At 40.0% G+C, this 19,606-nt stretch overlaps 1 protein-coding gene across 15 annotated transcripts in view; it reads right to left on the bottom strand.

Moving 5' to 3' along the window:
• Nucleotides 1-19,606, bottom strand: part of KMT2C (lysine methyltransferase 2C) — a 203,594-nt gene that overhangs the window by 119,627 nt on the left and 64,361 nt on the right. For all 15 annotated transcript variants that reach the window (XM_041002313.1, XM_041002321.1, XM_041002328.1 and 12 more), the window contains 2 exons: nucleotides 18,734-18,882; nucleotides 16,174-16,283 (listed from right to left, as the gene is read on the bottom strand). In XM_041002313.1, the coding sequence (XP_040858247.1) occupies nucleotides 16,174-16,283; nucleotides 18,734-18,882 (259 nt within the window). The remainder of the gene's footprint in view (nucleotides 1-16,173; nucleotides 16,284-18,733; nucleotides 18,883-19,606) is intronic.

Here is a 19,606-nt window from a genome sequence, read left to right as displayed (position 1 = left end):
TCTCCTAAAATAGAGCGATAAACGAGACAGACAACAGACATAAAGAAAGGTAAAATGGCATTCAAAACTGACCCACTGAGTGGGGCTTCTCTACTTCCCCTTTTACTCCAGATATAGAAAAAACAGAGAATGTGGAAATAGTTACCCACTTTCCTGTAGCCCTTGACCTTTGTGCCCTAATTAACCATGTACAGATTGTCAAAAATAAAGAAATTTAAAAACAATTGACCCAGAAGGTGCAATATCTATTTAGTAGTAAGAGTACTAGAAGGTGTTTTTAAAAAAAAAAAAAAAAAAGGAAAGAAAGAAAAATAGTCATTCATAGTCACAAGTTAAAAGTTGAACACAGAAAAAATTAGAGGGTATTCCAAAAGAATATGCTAGCAGATTTATCAAAACCTGCATTATTAAAAACTAATATTCATTAAACCACCTCCATTTACTGAGGAGGGGAATAAAACAAAGCCTATCCCTGTTCTACTGACCTAAAAAAAAGTACTAACCTTTATACAATTCTTGCCTAAATTCCTTAAAATACAATACTGATCAAAATACCCAATTAAAGGCACTGAAAAAAATTTAATATAGTAAGGACACAGGGAAAATTGTGCAGGCCTAAAGAAAATATTTCACTAAAAAAAGGAAAATCAATAATCACTTCTCTATAGCAAAACTGAATACTAAAAAAAAAAAAAAAGAAAGCAAGCTTTCGAGGCTTATGAAAAAATTGGAAGCTATAAAATGTTAATACTTCAATAGCCAAGTTTCAACCTCCTGGGTAAGCATAAATAGGGTGTTCTACTTAAAAACAAAAACCACTGAGGCCAGCGCAATGGCACAGCAACTAAAGCCATCACCTACAATGCCAGCATTTGCTCAAGTCCTAGCTACTCTTCTCATCTAGCTCTGCTGCAGCAACTGAAGACACCCAAGTACATTGGCCCTCGTATCCACCTGGGAGACCCTGAGGATGTCCGAGTATGTGGGCCCTCGCATCCACCTGGGAGACCCCGAGGATGTCTAAGTACGTGGGCCCTGGTATCCACCTGGGAGACCCTGAGGATGACCAAGTGCGTGGGCCCTCGCATCCACCTGGGAGTCGCTGAGGAGGCTCTGAGCTCTAAGCTCCGGGCTCTAGACACTGCAATCAATTGGGCAGTAAACCAGTAGATAAAAGATCTCTTTATTTCTCTCTCTCCCTCCCCGCAATCTTTTAAATAATTAACATTTAAAAATGTTTGAAAACATGTGTAATATACTTAATATATATAATTTACACGTAAATACACAAGCATGTTCTTACTTAGACACAGTAACACTTGCAACTCCAAAGCAAAGGGCTAAAGAAGAAAAAAAATTAAGACAACTGCTATCCATGCACAGCAACAGAAGTCTGAAATGTGTAAGAACAACAGTAATAACTAAATCTCAACAAACAAGTCATGAAGTACAAATAAAGTTAGTTTACACAGGTCTTTTTTTTTTTTTTAAAGGTTTATTTTTATTGGAAAAGCAACACAGAGAGGAGGAGAGACAGAGAAGAGCTTCCGTCCAATGGCTCACTCCCCAAACAGCCGCAATGGCTGGAGCTGAGCTGATCCAAAGCCAGGAACCAGGAGCCTCTTCCAGGTTTTCCACACTGGTGCAGGGTCCAAAAGCTTTGGACCATCCTCAACTGCTTTCACAGGCCACAAGCAGGGAGCTAGATGGGAGGGAGGCAGGGCTGCCAGGATTAGAACCGGCGCCCATATGGGATCCCAGTGTGTTCAAGGCGAGGACTTTAACAACTGCACTATCACACCAGGCCCTACATAGATCTTAATTATAGTATGAACTCGATAGAACACACTGTCATTAACATGTATGCACCTAATAAATGTCTTCCAGGAACACAGCATGGATTACACTAACATAAATTCCAAACCAAAAAGTACTTTAAAACTTCAACACAATGATCAAATCTAGCTCAGAGTAACCCAGTTATATTTCATACTTCTATTCATATATACACACACAAGAATTTTGAAATATTTCACCAGAGAATAGGTGCTCGGCATAATGAAAGAAAGCAGAACACCAGCATGCGAACAGGCACAGATAATCAAGCAATTAACAGAAGCAAGCATTTCCCAAGTCCAACACATTAAGAATTACAAATTTTATTATAATGATGAATTCCCCAATCTGTATACCAGAAAAATTTAATATTGTAACAGTAAGCAGATCTTCTAATCAAAGGAAAAGCATGTAATGTTAGGGTATGAAGCCATCTCACAAGGTGGCTTTAAACATCAAAATCCACGATACAGTTTCCGCTGATTTTTGTTGGTGAGATATGTCTCCTGTAGGCAACAAATAGGTGGGTTTTGTTACTTAATCCAGTCTACTAATCTATGACGTTTGATTGAGTTTAAGCCATTTACGTTCAGAGTTAATATGTAATCCAGTCTACTAATCTATGACGTTTGATTGAGTTTAAGCCATTTACGTTCAGAGTTAATATGTATGGGTGGTACTTTGGTCCTGTAATTTTAGGAATGGATAGTTCATTGATTTAGTCTTCTTTTGTCATTTTACTGGGATGTTGTTCCCATTTGCCTTTGGTTTTGGTGGGCATTATTCCTCTTCTCTGTCAAGAGAACATCTTGAATTATCATTTGTAGGGCAGGTTTGGAAGAGGTATATTTTTTTTAACTTTTCTTTACTGTGTAAGGATTTTATTTCATAATAAATACATTTTCAACACTAGTGCCTAAGGTAATTTGCACTTATTAAGATGATGCTAACTCAGTGATTCAAACAGATAAAAGCAATATAAAATGGAGATAGTTATACTTAGCCAAACTAAATAAAAGAGATGAGAGAAAAAAGGGGAAAAAATGGAGAAAAAAGGAAGAAAGGAAAGAATTAAGGGACACAATTATTATATAAATCATCTTTTTGTGAGTTTGATTAGAGTGATTATCAGTAAAAGTGCAAAATGAATCTTACAATGAAAAATATGTACAATAAAATTTACTGTTATTTTAAGGAAGATGTATTTCATATGATTTTTCATACAACACCACATATCATAGAAGACACCACAGTTTGAGGTTCTGGCACAGTGGCATAGTGAGTTAAATAGCTCCAGGGAATACACATTTACTATTAGAGCTCATGGTTAAAACTAGTAGTTACTACACACTACTACTAAAACTTCTTGTTAATGACCATCTTGGGAGACATCAGCAGATGACGGTCCAAGAACTTGGGTTCCTGCATTCATCTGGGATCCCACACTGCCAGCTCGTGCAGGCAGAGAGAGTGAAACAGCAAACACAATCTCTCCCATTTCCTCTCCCTCTCTAATATTATGCCTTTCAAATAAACGAATCTTCAGTTATTAAAAGAACAACTAAACTGAAGAGGAAAAAAGTTTAAAATACCACATAAGGGTCAAAGAGGCAGAAATAAAAACACTAAGTTATTGGATACTGTTATTTGTAGTCTAAAACTTGATGCTTTAGCCCAAGCTTAAAACTGAAGGAAAAGCACCCCATCATCATAGATTACTCTGACAACATTCAACAATTCTATTCTTAGAGACTACACACAAAAAACCCATTTAAACAAAAGTTATGTGAAAATCTAGCATATGTACGGATGCTTCAAAATGTTCTTGGAAAAATTAAAAGAAAATGTACATGTTAATGAACTTGCTGAAGCATCTCCATATAATTTTAACCACCAAATTCCTTGTGCTTTCAGCCCATCTTACAGAGAGAAGAGATCCTATAGACTTCCATTAGGTTCCTACTGTTCCTGCCACTAAGATGAACAAAAAACAGTAACACCATAAATACCATGAAGTAACAAGACAGCAACGAACTCACTTACCCATTACATCAAAGTAGATGCAAAAGAGCAAACAACGATCAGCATCAAACTCCATTACTGATCTCCCGAATCAGAGTATTTCTAGATATACTATGGAGTGTTTTTTTTTAAAGATTTATTTAACTTGAAAAGCAGAATTAGAGAAGAATCAGAAAGAGAGCTTTCATCTACTGGCTCATGCCTCAAAATGCCACGACGGCCAGGACTGGGCCACTCCAGAGCCATGAGGCAGAAAGCGAGGAGCAGGAAAGCAAGAGGCAGGAGCGAGGCGATTCTTCCGGAACTCCCATGCAGTGCAGGGGCCTATGCATCTGGAACACCCCTGTTGCTGGCACGTTAGCAAGAAGCTGGAACAGAAGTGGAGCTGCAGGAACTCAAACTAGCACATACAATGGCATGCCGGTGCTGCCGGAGACAGCTTCAACTGCTTCATCACAACCCCACCTCCAATGAAATACTTTTGTCAACTCAATAACAACGCAAAATAATACAATGAAAGAGGAGGGCGAAATAAAATCATTATCATCACGGAGGAAATGCAAAGGGGACACATACAGAGATAATCACCCAAAAGCAATCAGATGGCTAAATAAGAGAAATACTGAGGATACTCACTACTGGCAAAAATGTACAGTAACTGGAATGCTCAGCTCCAGCTACGGGAAGTGGAAAGGTACACAGGTACTTATAAAGACACCCTGAAAGAATGTGAGCAGGTAAAGCCACCAACTGCAGAACTGGCTTCACCAGTAACACCACAAGCTTGGCATTCCAAATGAGTGCCAGTTTGAGTCCAGACTGTTCAAACTTCCAATATAGCTCCCTGTTAATGTGCCTGGGAAGACAGCCGAAGATGACCCAACTGGGCCCCCAAAACTAATGTGGGAAACCCCAAAAAAGCTCTTGGCTCCTGGCTTTGCAACAGCGCAGCTCCATCCACTAGGCTATTCTGTCTCTCTCTTTATCTTTCTTTCTCTCTCCTTCCATTCTTTCCTCTCTCCCTCCCTCTCCCTAAACACCCCAGAACTCTTTCAAAATAAGTAAATATTTTTTTAAAAAATATGAAAAACATCACTCAAAAATATCTATTTTCGAGGGTGTGGCATGGCAGCCTAGCAGCTAAATCCTTGCTTTGCATGCTCTAGGATCCTATATGGGCACCAGTTTGTATCCCGGCTGTTCCACTTCCAATCCAGCTTCCTGCTTGTGGCCTGGGAAAGCAGTCAAGGATGGCCCAAAGCCTTGGGACCTGCACCTGTGTGGGAGACCCAGTAAAAAGCTCATGGCTCCTGGCACCAAATCAGCTCAGCTCTGGCTGTTACAGTCACTTGAAGAGTCAATCAGTAGACAGAAGATCTTTCTGTCTTTCCTCTCTGTAAATCTTTCTAATTAAAAAAAAAAACTTTAAAAAGGTATCTATTTGTAGTTAGCAATAACCTGTATTTATCCAAGCAACATGAACAGATACACCAAAGACTGTTGTAAAGTTGTTCATAGCATCCATACAAATACTAGACAAACGTTAAAAAAAAAAACCCTGATAATGCATTAGCTCTGAGATCTGTTCATTTATCAGCTAAGTTAAAAAGCCAGATTAAAAAAAATACTATATACTGTATGACTACATTCATCTCTCAGTCTATAAAAGCTAAAACATGGAGAACAGCAGCTTGATAACCACACCAGGAGATGAGTAAGGTTGTGGGAACTGACATGAAAGAACTTACACGAATCACGAGAGAACCTACAGAGTAATGGAAGCATTTCAATTCTTATTGTGGTTAAGAGTTACAAAAAGTACATAGAAACATCTGTCAAAATACATTGAACCTACACCTAAGAACATGTGAATTATACTGTATGTAAAACAATTCTATCCAGAAATAAATATGTATTGAATGACAACAGTATGGGTAACATCAGCATTTCCAAAAACAGAATTTATAAGATACTTATATTTAAATACTCTATAAATAAATTTATTAAAATTATTTATTAAAAATATGAAATATTTTGCTATGAAATTTATAACAAAGTCCATAAATAAAATTTTAAAAATAAAACATGAATATAAACTACTTGAAGTCACTTATGAATAACCAAAGGCAAAGAGGAGCAGAAAGCTAAGCGATGTTCAATAAATCATAACTAAGGGAGACTGAAACAAATGCTGAGCTAAGGACCAGATAGATGCCTTTCAGGGTCTACAATGGCCCTGGCTAGGAACCCAACATCGGTACGCTGCTATATGGCAAGTGCCTGAACTGGTCTGCCAATTGCCAGCTCTGGCTGTGTTTTTCAACAAATCTTTTGAAGTCGCCATGCGGTCTTGTATTTACGGAGGAACCGGTGCCACAGTTACAACCTTCACAAGTGAAAGAGCCTCGTTCCCTTCAATTTTCCTTAACAATTTTTGTAGACACATTAACTTTCTTTTTGCTAATAAAATTCAAAAACATTTCTATCTTCTACCAATAATTACTGTTTTATAATTGTAACACTTTTATTAAGAAATATCACATACACAGAAGAGTGTATTTTTACAATTTAAAGAACTAGCAAGAAAACATCTGGATAGGTTTTAAAAAAAAAACACGCTGGGGTAACTGTTCAAGTCCCACCTACTCCATTTATGAACCAGCTCTCTGCTAATAAGCCTGGTTACGCACCAAAAGATGACCCTAGCTGACCCCAGCCCGGCCCTGACCATTGCTACCACTTCAGGAGTGAAACAGCAGATGGAAGATACTTCTTTGAGCTTGTGTAGTTCTTTCAACAGATAAATAATTCCTTAAAACAAAATGGTGATGGTGCTTTGAAATCTTTTCAAATGATTACTGTCATCATGTTCCCTGCTTCCCACGTGCAATCGCTACAGTCAGTTTAGTGGCAATTAATCTCTTGCTTTTCCTTGTGCAAGAGTACTTTTAAAAGCTCACAAAAAAATGTACATCATCCCACACTTACACATGAATTTTGAAAAGTGTTCATAAAATGGTATCATGTCATTCTATTTTTCACAAAACTGTTTACGTACCATAATTTTTCTTTACAAGCTACATAGGTATTTCCAAACTATTTTAGTCTTGCCTGTTTTAATTGAATTTCAACTGAAGCATGGTATCTACATTCTTTCGCTCCTACAACTATGCTTTTCATTTTAACCAGTTGGTTTAAATGTCTCTAGGTCATTCATTTTAATTGCTATACAGCCAGCTTTCAAAAATATTTTCGGCCTGACATGATGGCTCAGTGATTAAATCCTCACCTTGCAAGGCTTGGGAACCCATATGGATGCTCCACTTCTCATCCAGCTCCCTGCTTGTGCCTGGGAAAGCAGTCAAGTACAGCCAGGGTCTTGGGACCCTGCTTCTATGTGGGAGACCTGGAAGAAGCAGCTCCTGGTTCCTGGTTTCAGATCCGCTGAGCTCTGGCTGCTTGCACCACTTGGGGAATAAACCAGCGAATGAAAGATTTTCTGTCTCTCCTTCACTCTGTAAATCTACCTTTGCAATAAAAATAAATCTTTTAAAAAAAACTATTTCACAAATTATCCATAAACTTCACACTGGTTCCACTTTGCAACTGTACTTAAAAGAAAAACCTGTTATGCTAAATATTCATGTACAGCATATACATCACACACATAAACATTTTGATACTGAGGAGTTTTCAAGGAGTGAGCCATAGTGTCTGAGAAAAGCAGGCCACAAAGCACTCTGAGAGTAGCTATGAAGCTAAAATTATTTTGAAATTTTGTTATTTGCCATTTACAATACATCCACACTTGTACAAATTCCAACAGCTACAGTGGGTAAAACCGATGGTGCTACTATGCAAGAAACAAGACACTGACAGAACACATTCTCAACTGAGAATTCTGCAAGAACACCACTGATGAAACAATAAAAATTATTACTGCTAAAATAACTCTGATTTGAGCTAGAAAACATTTCTGCAGTAAATTTTTGTGGGAATGGAAATGAGTTTTTTTGACCTTACACACTAGTGTGCCATACTCATGATCCAAATACCGCTAAACACCACCAGAGAGTAAGTTTCACATGTAAATTGCTTTATATTTTAATTTTCGGTTGAATTTGTTAATAAATATTAACAACTCTGCAGCAAAATCTAACTTCCAAAGCTATTACATATTTAATAGCTGAAGTTAATCTCCTCACCTAGATTTCATCATCCATTTTCAAGTTAAAAAATTACAATAAAACTTTTACCACTCTTAAATAACCAAAATCATCAAGCTACTTTGAAAAAGAGCAATTCAGTATTTTGATTCCTTCAGACTGTACTTCACTGGGCCTAGTGCTACAGCGTAATGGTTAAGGTCCTCTCTTTGAACTTGCCAGGATCTCATATGGGCGTCAGTTCTAATCCCAGCAGCTCCACTTCCGATCCAGCTCCCTGCCTGTGGCCTGGGAAAGCAGTCAAGGACAGACTAAAGCCTTGGGACCCTGCACCGCGTGGGAGACCAGGAAGAGGATCCTGGCTTTGGATGGGAGCAGCTCTAGCCGTTGTGGCCATTTAAGGAGTGAATCAACAGACAAAAGATCTTCCTCTTTGTCTCTCCTCCTCCTCTCTGTATTTCTAACTTTACAATAAAAACAATAAAATTAATAAATCTTAAAAAAAAAAGAAAAGCTTACATTTATTCTGGAGCAAAAAAAAAATTAAAATTGAATCAATGCACATCTTATATAGTATTCATTTCCATAAGTGAATAGGCTTTATGTGTGAATTTTACATTGTTTGCAACAAAATGAACGTATCTTAATTCCATTTTCCCAAGAATTTCTTGAATAACCTCATATATAACACCATGAGTCTGATACCCTCCCATGCTGCACAAAGGATCCTTTTCAATATCAAAGAACATTAATCACCTCTATCATAAAAATAAGCTTCTCTGTTTAAATCAATTAAAGCTGAAAGATAATAAGTTATGACTTTTTCTCAAAAATTTTAAGACCAAGGACATCTTCATTTACCAATTAAACTGTTTTTTTAAACAGGCACCTAAGATTCTAAATGTTCTAAAGCAGAAGTTTCTAGTTTCTTCTTTGCTTTCTCTAATTTTTTTAACATAAAAATTCAGGGTGAAATTGGAAGGTACAGTGCTTCATTCCAAGGTCAAACAACCAGACTTAGCACTTAGCGCTGTGATGAAATAACCCATAATTGATTTTTTCCATGTTCCTTGTAACCTTGCATTTTACAGTTAAAAAAAAAAAGGCAAAATAATTTCTGACGGTTAAGAAACTTCAGCAGATAAACAAGCAATGTGACTTGAGAAAAATGACACTTGGCTTATTAACAATGTTTGAGAAACAGAAAAAACCAGTATTGTTGGGTCTAGGGTGGGCCAGGCCAGACCAAGCTGGAGCACTCAGCGCAGAGCCAGGTCTAGGTTGAGCCTAACAGGTATTCTTGGGAACAGTGTTTATGAGAGCCCAGCCTGGCTGCAGTTCTTGGGGTCTCCAGGACTAGGCTGCAGCAACCACCAGTACGTGTGAGGATCGGCTCTGACGAACAGAATAGTATGGGTACTTGGGGTCTAACTAGGTCCCTACATCTGCTGATACACACGTGATCTGGGGCAAGGAACAGATCATTCCAGACTGCTGCACCCTGGAGCACATGGCACAGGTTTGGGCTAGCTCAGCAGATGATCCTCATGCCAAAATGGAGAGCATACCCAGATGAACAAGAGAAACAACACAGCCAACACAAGGCTTTGAATACCTCATCAAAAGATGGAAAGAAGGACAAGCTGAACAACACTCCATGCCAGGCTCCACAACAAGCAACTAGGTCTGCGGGCACACTGAGGCAGACACGGATAACCAACAGGCTTAGAAAGAATTGCTCACCTCTGGTGTAATGAAGCAGACAAGATCTCAAAACAGTCAAGACACTCAAGGAAAACATTCAGAACATTCTTCCCCAGAAAGTAAAACATTTGGAGCATTGTTCCCCCTATTATGATTTCAAAACTGACATCAAAGGGCCGTCTCCACTCGCAGAATGTGACACCAAGGACGGATGCACATTTTCTTCCCTTCCTCTCGGCACCACCTCCCCACAAAGACACAGGAGAGAAAACTAAAATTTTTATCTCACCCTCTTCCCTTCACACCTCCCTGACCTTCTCTGTCCTGATCAGAGGTCCATATGGGTCTGTAATCCAATCACCTTTGTAAGAAATATTAAAATTAGGCATTCTAAAAGATTTACTTACTCATTTGAAAGGTAGAACCACACAAACACAGAGGCAGAACTTCCACCTGCTGGCTCGCTCTGCAACAGCCACAATGGCTGGAGCTGGCCCAGTCTGGAGCCAGGAGGGAGGAGTTAGCTCCAGGTTTCCTGGGTGAGCATAGGAGCCCCATCACTTGAGTCATCTTCCATTGCTTTCCCAGGGCATTAGCAAGAAGATGGATCAGAAGTAGAGCAGCCAGAACACAAATCCTTATGGTATGCCAGTGCTGCAGGCAGTGGTCTCACATGCTACACCACAGCACCAGCCCCATAATTTTCCTAACCGTAAAAAAGAACTACAACATCAGAGATCCAAAGCTGAGTACCATAAGCCCTTCTAACAAATCCCCAATTGGAAAGAGCCTTGTGTACACCTGACACAAATACAGCCATATTGAGATTTACCTACCTATCCTCTTAAAAAGATCCACAATGAGGAAGGCATATTTTAATAATATTTTAGTTTTTACTATTAAACATTAGGAATATACATATGCATATTTTAGAAAATTTATTTGAATTTATTTATTTATTTGAAAACAGAAACAGAATCTTCCAACCACTGGTTCATTCCCCAATTGGCCATATAAGCCAGAGCTGAGCCTATCTGAAGCCAGGAGCAAAGAGCCTTCTCCAGGTGTCCCACGAGGGTGCAGGAACCCAAGGATGTAATCCATCCTCTGCTGCCCTCCCGGCCCATAACAAGTCAACGGGATTAGATGCAGGGCAGAAGGAATTACAGCCATAAGGGTCTGCATTGCTACACGTTGGAGGATTTGCTGATCGAGTCACCACACCAGCCCCACAAGGAATGTTTTTTTAACAGGATTATTTAACGCTACTCATAAAAGCACATGTAAACAGCAGACATAAAGACCAAACTACTGTGCTAAATGATTTCACATAAAGCTACTCATAGTTGGCTAGTGAGGGAATATGAAGACTTTTACAGTGTGCTGTCTGTTAGAATTATTTATTGGGCTGACATTGTGGAGCAGCTGCTTAAGCTGAAGTCCGTAAGGCTGGCATCCGGATGGAAGCCAGTTCGTACTGATATACATCTGATCCAGCTCCCTGCTGATGTGCTTGGGAGAGCACATGGGAGACCTAAAAGGATTACCTGGCCCCTGGATTTGACCTGGTTTCCTCTGTTCTCTGCCTTTCCCGTAAATAAATAAATCTTAAAACTTTTATTTTATCTAGTATTTATCTGAAAAAAGGAATGACCTACACAGGAAGGGTGGAGGGACAGAGATTTCACAAAGAAATACATCTTCCATCTGCTAATTCATTCCTTAAACAGTCACAAATGTCAGGCCTGAGCCAGAAGCCAGGAACTTCATGCAGTTCTCCATGACGAATGGCAAGAGCAAAAGTTCCTAGGACTCATTTACTGCATCATTGACCTGCTTTCTCCGGGGACAGTTCTCGTTGCTGAGGGCATTCAGGGAGGGATTCATAAAACATAGCTTCGGGCCTGGCGGCGTGGCCTAGCGGCTGAAGTCCTCACCCTGGAAGCACCAGGATCCCATATGGGCACCGGTTCTAATCCCGGCAGCTCCACTTCCCATTCAGCTCCCTGCCTGTGGCCTGGGAAAGCAGTCGAGGACGGCCCAAAGCCTTGGGATCACACACCCATGCGGGAGACCCGGAAGAAGTTCCTGGATCCTGGCTTCAGATCGGCATAGCATCGGCCATTGCACTCACTTGGGGAGTGAATCATCGGACGGAAGATCTTCCTCTCTGTCTCTCGTCCTCTCTGTATATCTGACTTTTCAATAAATAAATAAATTTTTAAACAAAACAGACAAACAAAAAAAAACACAGCATAGAAGGACACTAAGAGCTATGGCCTTTTCTTCTGAATAAAATATGGAGGTCACTTATCAGTACAAAGCAGATGAGTGATACAACACATTGCTTATATTTATTTACATCAACAGAGTTGCTCTCCAAAATATTTTTTCATTCCAATCTCCACAAACGTTTGAAGTAGTTTTGTATTGGTTTTATATTTGTATTTCTGATTCCATTCCATTAATACAAACCTTTTTATTCTCCAACACTGAGCAATTGAACAGTCAGTACCTACAAAATATTTATTTAATTGTATGCTCACTGCAAAAAATAGCATCAGGGACTGGCTTTGTGGCTTATGGGTGCCAGTTCGAGTCCCAGATGCTCTACTTATAATCCAACTGCCTGTTAATGCGCCTAGGTGGAAGACAGGAGAATGATCCAAAGGTTATGGCACCTCCAACAACATGGAAAACCTGAAAAAAAATCTCCAGAATACAGTCTGGCCAAGCCCCACTCATGTAGCCCTTTGGGGATGCAAGTCCCTTCTCTCTGTGTCAATCCATAATGCTGCCAGTCTCCTAGGGTCCACATGGGCAGAAAACTGGAGTCATGCACTCTGACATGGGCAGTAAGCACCCTAACTAATTCCCTAAATCCCCAAACCAACACTACCTCACTGGTTGTCTGCAACTGCACAGTACTCCTTCAGGTGCTGTAGCATAGTTTATTCAATTGTTTAAATAATCTAAATATGTGGGCAGTTAGATTGCTTTCAATGTTTTGCAGGAAAAAAAAACAATAACAATTAATATTTGTATGAATAGCTGGAGACATATTCAGAACAGATATCCTAGAAAAACCATAATGGAAATACAATTTATTACATATCACTAAATATGCTCCCAATATTTGGACAATCTGCACCCCCAGCACCAAAATAAGAGAACAGAGGTTTCTCTCTGGTCTTGTCAACATTGTGCTGTTACATGTGTAAAATTTCAAGCATTGAGACAAGTCTTCAATTCTTAGGGGTAAAAGTTGTAACTAGCTATGCCTATCTAATGACAGAAGAAAACAACAACCCCAAAAAATATAAGAAAATATTTGCATCAATATAAATTTTGAGTGACTAAAGCTACTCAAGAGAGATAAACGCATGACAAAACTGCCACTGGCTCTAAACTCCTCTCCATGTACCTATAAGCAAATATCCTAGCGCATCCAGCATGCTTCAGGTCACTCAATACTGATGTCTGGACAAAGCCAGAAGAAATGAAGGTCACTCAAGTCTGTTTGTTTTTTGTTTGTTTGTTTGTTTGTTTGTTTGTTGCCAATAGAAAATATCTGTAATTTTTAAAACTTGTACAAATCATCTATCTATATTCCTGCATTTGTCTTTATAAATGAAATTATCATGCATTCACACAGATTCCTCTGTAACAGAGGAATCCCACATAACAGAGTCCTAAGCCACAGATCACTGTCTTCCCTCAGCTACTGTCCATTCTAGCAGAGTAAGCCATATGGAGTACTCCATGGACGAGCTGGTGCTCTCGGATACATACCACAGCCTTAGTCTGGCCAAAGAAGCACAGGCAAATTATGATGTGCTAGATCACTCAAACTTTGACAACATGCAAGCGCTGTGACTTGATTATTCTTACAAAGTATTATGATTTTAAATAATCTAAGATAAAAATATTTTAATAATTGAATAATCACTGGGCTCTAAATTCTTAAATATATTTTTGAAGACATTATCTTACAAAAAAGCCATTTAGTTCCTATATTCAAAGAATATGTTGAAAGAATATGCTGTCTCACTTTTCCCAAATTGCTTGTCAAAAACAAAGAAAATTAGAGCCTGACGCGGTAGCCTAACGCTAGACCCTCGCCTTCAACACTCTGAGATCCCATATGAGCGTCAGTTCTAATTCCTGCAGCTCCACTTCCCATCCAGCTCCCTGCTTGGGGCCTGGGAAAGCAGTAGAGGATGCTCCAGGCTCCCAGCTTGGATCAGCGCAGCTCTAGCCATTGCAGCCACTTGGGAAGTGAACCAACGGACAGGAGATCTTCCTCCTCTCTGCACATCTGACTTTCCAATATAAATAAATCCTTTTTAAAAAAATTATAGGGCCCGGCGCGGTGGCGCAAGTGGTTAAAGGTCCTCGCCTTGCACGCCCGGGATCCCATATGGGCGCCGGTTCTAATCCCGGCAGCCCCACTTCCCTTCCAGCTCCCTGCCTGTGGCCTGGGAAAGCAGTCGAGGACAGCCCAAAGCTTTGGGAACCTGCACCCACGTGGGAGACCCAGAAGAGGCTCCTGGCTTCGGATTGGCATAGTATCGGCCCGTTGCGCTCACTTGGGGAGTGAATCATCGGACGGAAGATCTTCCTCTCTGTCTCTCCTCTCTGTATATCCGCCTTTCCAATGAAAAAATAATAAAAATAAATCTTTAAAAAAAAATTATAAAAAACAAACATAAATTCATCAGTTTTCTTCCTTGCCTTTTTGTAACTGCTTCAGAATTAAGTGAAAATCCTGAAAAATGGCAAGCTGTATGAATATTACCTGATGCCAAAAGAGGAATTCAACTGCAAACAGGATTTAGAAGCAGTATTTAAATCAACATTTACCCCAGTTGTAGGCAATCATGTAGGATGCTGTGCACCTAGGCAAGTGTTACACTGTTGAAAGAAAAAGAGCCAATAGCTGGCAGGCATTCTGGGCCTATTTAATGCCAAATCTGTGTTAACTATACCAGTTTAAAAAAAAAAAAAAAAAAACTGTGTTGTTATAAAGCTAAGTGGGGAACCTGAGGAACGATGGGCCAGGACACACCACCCTGGAACCTAGGAAGGGCTGGCCGAGGCTGCAGAATGGCCGGGGAAGAAGGTCTGGCAGCAACTGAAGGAATGTGTGTCAACAGAGGAATGACTTCTGGGATCTTCAACAGACTGGGCACTATACTCACGGGTAGACGAGGCAGCTGAGACTGAGTGGTTTAGGGGAAAACTGGGAGGGCATACCTGGGTCAGGCCAAGGCACCGGCCCACATGGGAGGCCTGGGCTAGGATAACTAGCATCACACGCGCCACCTACACAAAAGCTAGAGATGAGGAGGGTGATGGAACATGCATGGATGGGCTTGTTGCGGTCCGTGCAGTGGATGTGGGGGAAAGAGAAGGTCACGAAGAGCATTGTTCCATTGCAGGCAAGGCTGCAAGGAATTTCCCGCTGCACGGCAGGGTCCAGCAGATGTCTCTACAACCACCTGAATGCAGCTCCACCTTCCTTTGCATGGACACTGGACCACCCTGCAGAAGAACTCTAATCCATTCAGGCATTGTTTGCTACTGTGGAGTTGGCTTTTTTACTCAATGTGAGCTTGGAGGTTAATGTCAATAATGTCTTGCAAAAGGGCCTTCTATTGTTTCTACTGTCTTGGCTGTTCCCATTGACCTTAAGCTAATCAAGGGACCTATATTTAGGCTTTCATTCTTTCCTTGATCTTTAAGTTCTCCTTTTCTTTGTGATATAAGATTAATTTGTAGAATAAGAATTGTAGTAGGAACTTCTACTGTTTTTAGGTGAAACAAATGGCAGGGTTATCCTTAGAAACACCCACTTGACCAGTTTGACTGTTTCTGTATAAATAACGCGGACAGCTTTCCTGCATTATCCATTTCTTTCCTCTTTATGCTTCATCCATGCACCCTTCTCCAGCATAGGCTAACTCCAGTACCAACTGGAGTTAGTGAATGATAAAGCACCCACCAGAAAGTGAAAGAACTGCATCTGGGGGCAACGTTTCTTACAGGAATTTCCCATCAAGCAGCAAAGGACAGCCCAAAGCCTTGGGACACTCTACCCATGTGGGAGACCTGGAAGAGGCTTTGGGCTCCTGGCTTCCTATCAGCTCAGCTCCAGCCAGTGCAGCCATTTGGTGAGTGAATTAGTGGACAGAGATCTTTCTGTCCTTCTCTTTGTAAATTTTACATTCCAATAAAAATAAGTAAAATCTTAAAAAATAACAAATCTTTAATGAAAAATTAAAAGTTTATTAAGTAGCAACATATTTATATATTTCTGGTTTATACTACTCGATATAAAATAATAATCTCCTATTTTGAGGATTTTTTACTACTTACTTAATTTCCTGCAAGTAAATCTTTGATAGCTATAAAACTATTGTTTAAATATGTTTATACTACTTACTTCTGTGCTCCCTGAGACAACAGCTTTGTCCACGTTCACTAACAATGCTTCCTCCACCTGGCACACACCCAGTGACCACTCCACACAACGGTGATGAGCCCAACAGGTGCCTAAAATGGAAAAAGTATTAAAAACATTAACCATGAGGTAGAAACTTGGTATAGCTACTAAAACACTGCTTGAGGCACCTGCATTCCATATCAGGGTAACTGGGTTCAATACCTGGCACCATTTTCGATTCCAATTTCCTGGTCGTGTGTACTCTGGGAGATAGCAGGTAATATCTCAAGTACTTGGGTCCCTGTCAGTCAAATGGTAGACCCAAACTGAATTCCAGGTTCTTGGCTTTAGCTTGGCATAGCCCTGGCTGATAGAGGCAGTTGGAGAGGGAACAAATAATGGAAGATTTCCCTCAACCTATTCATTCCTATGTCTTTCAAATACACAAATACACATTTTTAAAATGACCCAATCTGAGCAGATTTTTTGGTACAGCAGCTTAAGCCAACACTTGAGACACCTGTATCCCATATTACAGCACCAGCTCAAGTCTAGGCCTCCAAGTACATTCAGTCCAGTTTCCAGCTAATGTGCCTGGCAGGCAGCTGATGATGGGCAAAAGGCTTGTTTTTCTTGCAATGGATGTGGGAAGCAGGATGACTTTCTAGCGCTTAGCTTCTGTCTGACCCAGTCAAGGCTGTTTTGGATATTCACGGAGTGAACCAGCATGTAGACAATTTCTCCGTGTGTTTTTCTCAATCAATCTGCCTTTCAAATTAAAAAAAAAAAATCTTTCTAAATATACTAACCAAACAGACAGAAAACTTCTATCTCAATTCATACTTGAAAAATATACAATGAAATTCTGTATTTCAAACACCATTAAAGCAACTCTTCTCAAATTATAGTCCAGTCCTGGTATCACTGTCAATCTGGCATTAAAGATACCAAAACTCAGATCGCAGCTCAGATTATTAAAACAAACCTCCTGCAAGAACTACAAGTGGAACAAGAAATCCATTTGAACAAGCCTTCCAGACTATGCAGATGTGCAAGAAATTTCATACATCATTGAATTAGTAATTATGTCATCCCTAGAAATTTGCTGTTACCCGGGCGAGCATGGTGGTGCAACAGGGTAAAGCTGTGGTGTGGCTGCTCCACTTCAGAGTCAGCTCCCTGAGAATGTGCCTGGAAAAGCTACGGTAGATGACCCAAGTGCTTGGGCCACTACAACACTCAGGAAGGAGATCCCAAAGAGCTCCTGGCACAGGACACTGACCCAGCCCAGCTCCAGCGCTTAAATCTATTTGGGGAGGAACCAGCAGACAGAAGATTGATTCTTTCTTTCTCTCTCTCACTATCTCTAGTTCTGCATTTCAAATACATAAATCTTTTTTTAAAAGACCTTTTTCTATTTTACTGTTTTGTTTATATAATATTTAGTCTTTTCATTAAACAGTGTGGAAAAAACTTACTGCTCTTGCTAAGCCATTTGACAGTAGCGTACATCACTCATCAGTATCAGCCCAGGCCTTAAACAAGTTTGCCATCACACAACAACTGAACCGTTATCAGTGTGTAGCTCAACTGTAGAGTGAGATTTACAATGAGAGTTACATGGAGGACCTTCTATAGGAAGGGCAATCCTTCACCTGCAGTGATGATGGCATCTGATACAGGCACTGGTCCTATTCCTGGCTTCTCTATTTCCTAATTCAGCACTCTGTCAATGGCCCAGGAAAGCAATGGAAGATTGCCCAAAGCACTGGGTCCCTGTACCCACATGGCAGACCTGAAAAAGCTTCTGGTTCCCAGCTTCAGACCAGCACAGCTCTGGCCACTGAGATTAGGGGAATGAATCAATACAAGGTACCTGTCTCTCCTCTCTATAACTGCCTTTCAAATTAAATTAAAATAAATGTTACAAAAGAGAGAACTAGAGAACCTACAATTCTTGGCCCAGACCAGTGAAAGAGCACACTAATTCCCTGCCTGCAGAGCCAGCTTCACATATGGGCACTAGTTCCTGTCCTAACTGATCCACTTCCAATCCAGCCCCCTGCTTGGGAAGGCAGCAGAGGATGGTCCAAGGCCTTGAGCTCCTACACAAATTTAGGAGACCCAGAGAAGCTCCTAGGTCCCAGCCCCTCTCCAGCCATCTCTGACCACTGCAGTTTTTTGGGGAGTGAACCAGTAGATGGAGATCTCTCTGTCTCTCCTTCTGTCACTGCTTTTCAAATTAAAAAAAAAAAATAATTTTTTTCCTTTTCTTTCCACAACTGTTAGATTTCCCTGGCATTAATATCTACACAAGAGTAAATGCAAATATTTATAAAATTAACCTGTTAAGTGCTGGCACCATGCGGACCTTGAATAAATTAGGAAACTTCTAATTTAGATAATTTCCTTTCTCTAATCGGGCATACTTAATGAAATTTTCAAGAACATATCCTAATCGATTCTAGAAAATGTACTTCCTATTGAAAAATTTGATGAAGAGCTGAGATGTATAAGCTTACACAATCAAGAATAAATTGTTATACATGAGAAATCATACCTGTAGGGTCAAATAAGGCTTGTATATCAATGGCATCTGGAAGGCCAACCAGACTGAGTTCATCCCACAATTTACCAGCCTGGTCATCTGAAGATGTCTGGGTGCTTACACTTACACAAGACACTATATTCGGCAGAGGAGATCTTTCTCTGAAAATAAAAATTAAAATCTGTGAAAGTGATAACAAGCAGGAAATTGCATCATAAATATTTAAGCACAGTGCAATGCCAAATCAACATTATTATTCATAGTCAGAAATCTAAACTTCAACCCTACATCATGTAAGCAACTAAAAAAATCCACAAGCATTAAATTAATTTATAAATGTATTTTTCCACTCTCTAAATAAGATTTTTAAAGAATTCACTCTCTTTGTATTCTATGTCAAAAATCACAATTTAACAAATAAGTGAATATTCCCTATTGCCTCCCTTTAAACCTTTATAAAATGTAACTAAATCATATTATGACATTAACATTTGCTTTAACTAAATTGAGCACTGCCACACCACAAGGAGCAATTTTATGTGGCAGAAAAAAAGATTACTTCCCTGTGAAAATAAAAACCAACTTAAAAATGTAGCAAAGGAGAAAGTTGGGGGCCCGGCACAATAGCCTAGTAGTTAAATCCTTGCCCTGAACACACTAGGGTCCTATATGGGCACCAGTTTATGTTCCAGCTGCTCCACTTCCTATCCAGCTCCCTGCTTGTGGCCTGGGAAGCAGCAGAGGACGGCCCAAAGCATGGTACCCTGCACCTGTGTGGGAGACCTGGAAAAAGCTCATGGCTCCTCTCCAGCCCATTGCGGCCACTTGGGGAGTGAACCAGCGGATGGAAGATCTGCCTGTTTCTAATTTTTATAAAAAATAAAC

This window comes from Ochotona curzoniae, unplaced genomic scaffold, assembly GCF_017591425.1.
Source record: "Ochotona curzoniae isolate NIBS_2020 unplaced genomic scaffold, NIBS_Ocur_1.0 scaffold_2476, whole genome shotgun sequence".
Classification (NCBI taxonomy): domain Eukaryota; kingdom Metazoa; phylum Chordata; class Mammalia; order Lagomorpha; family Ochotonidae; genus Ochotona; species Ochotona curzoniae.
The sequence above is the reverse complement of the archived record's forward strand: the minus strand, read 5'-3'. Positions and strand labels throughout refer to the sequence as shown.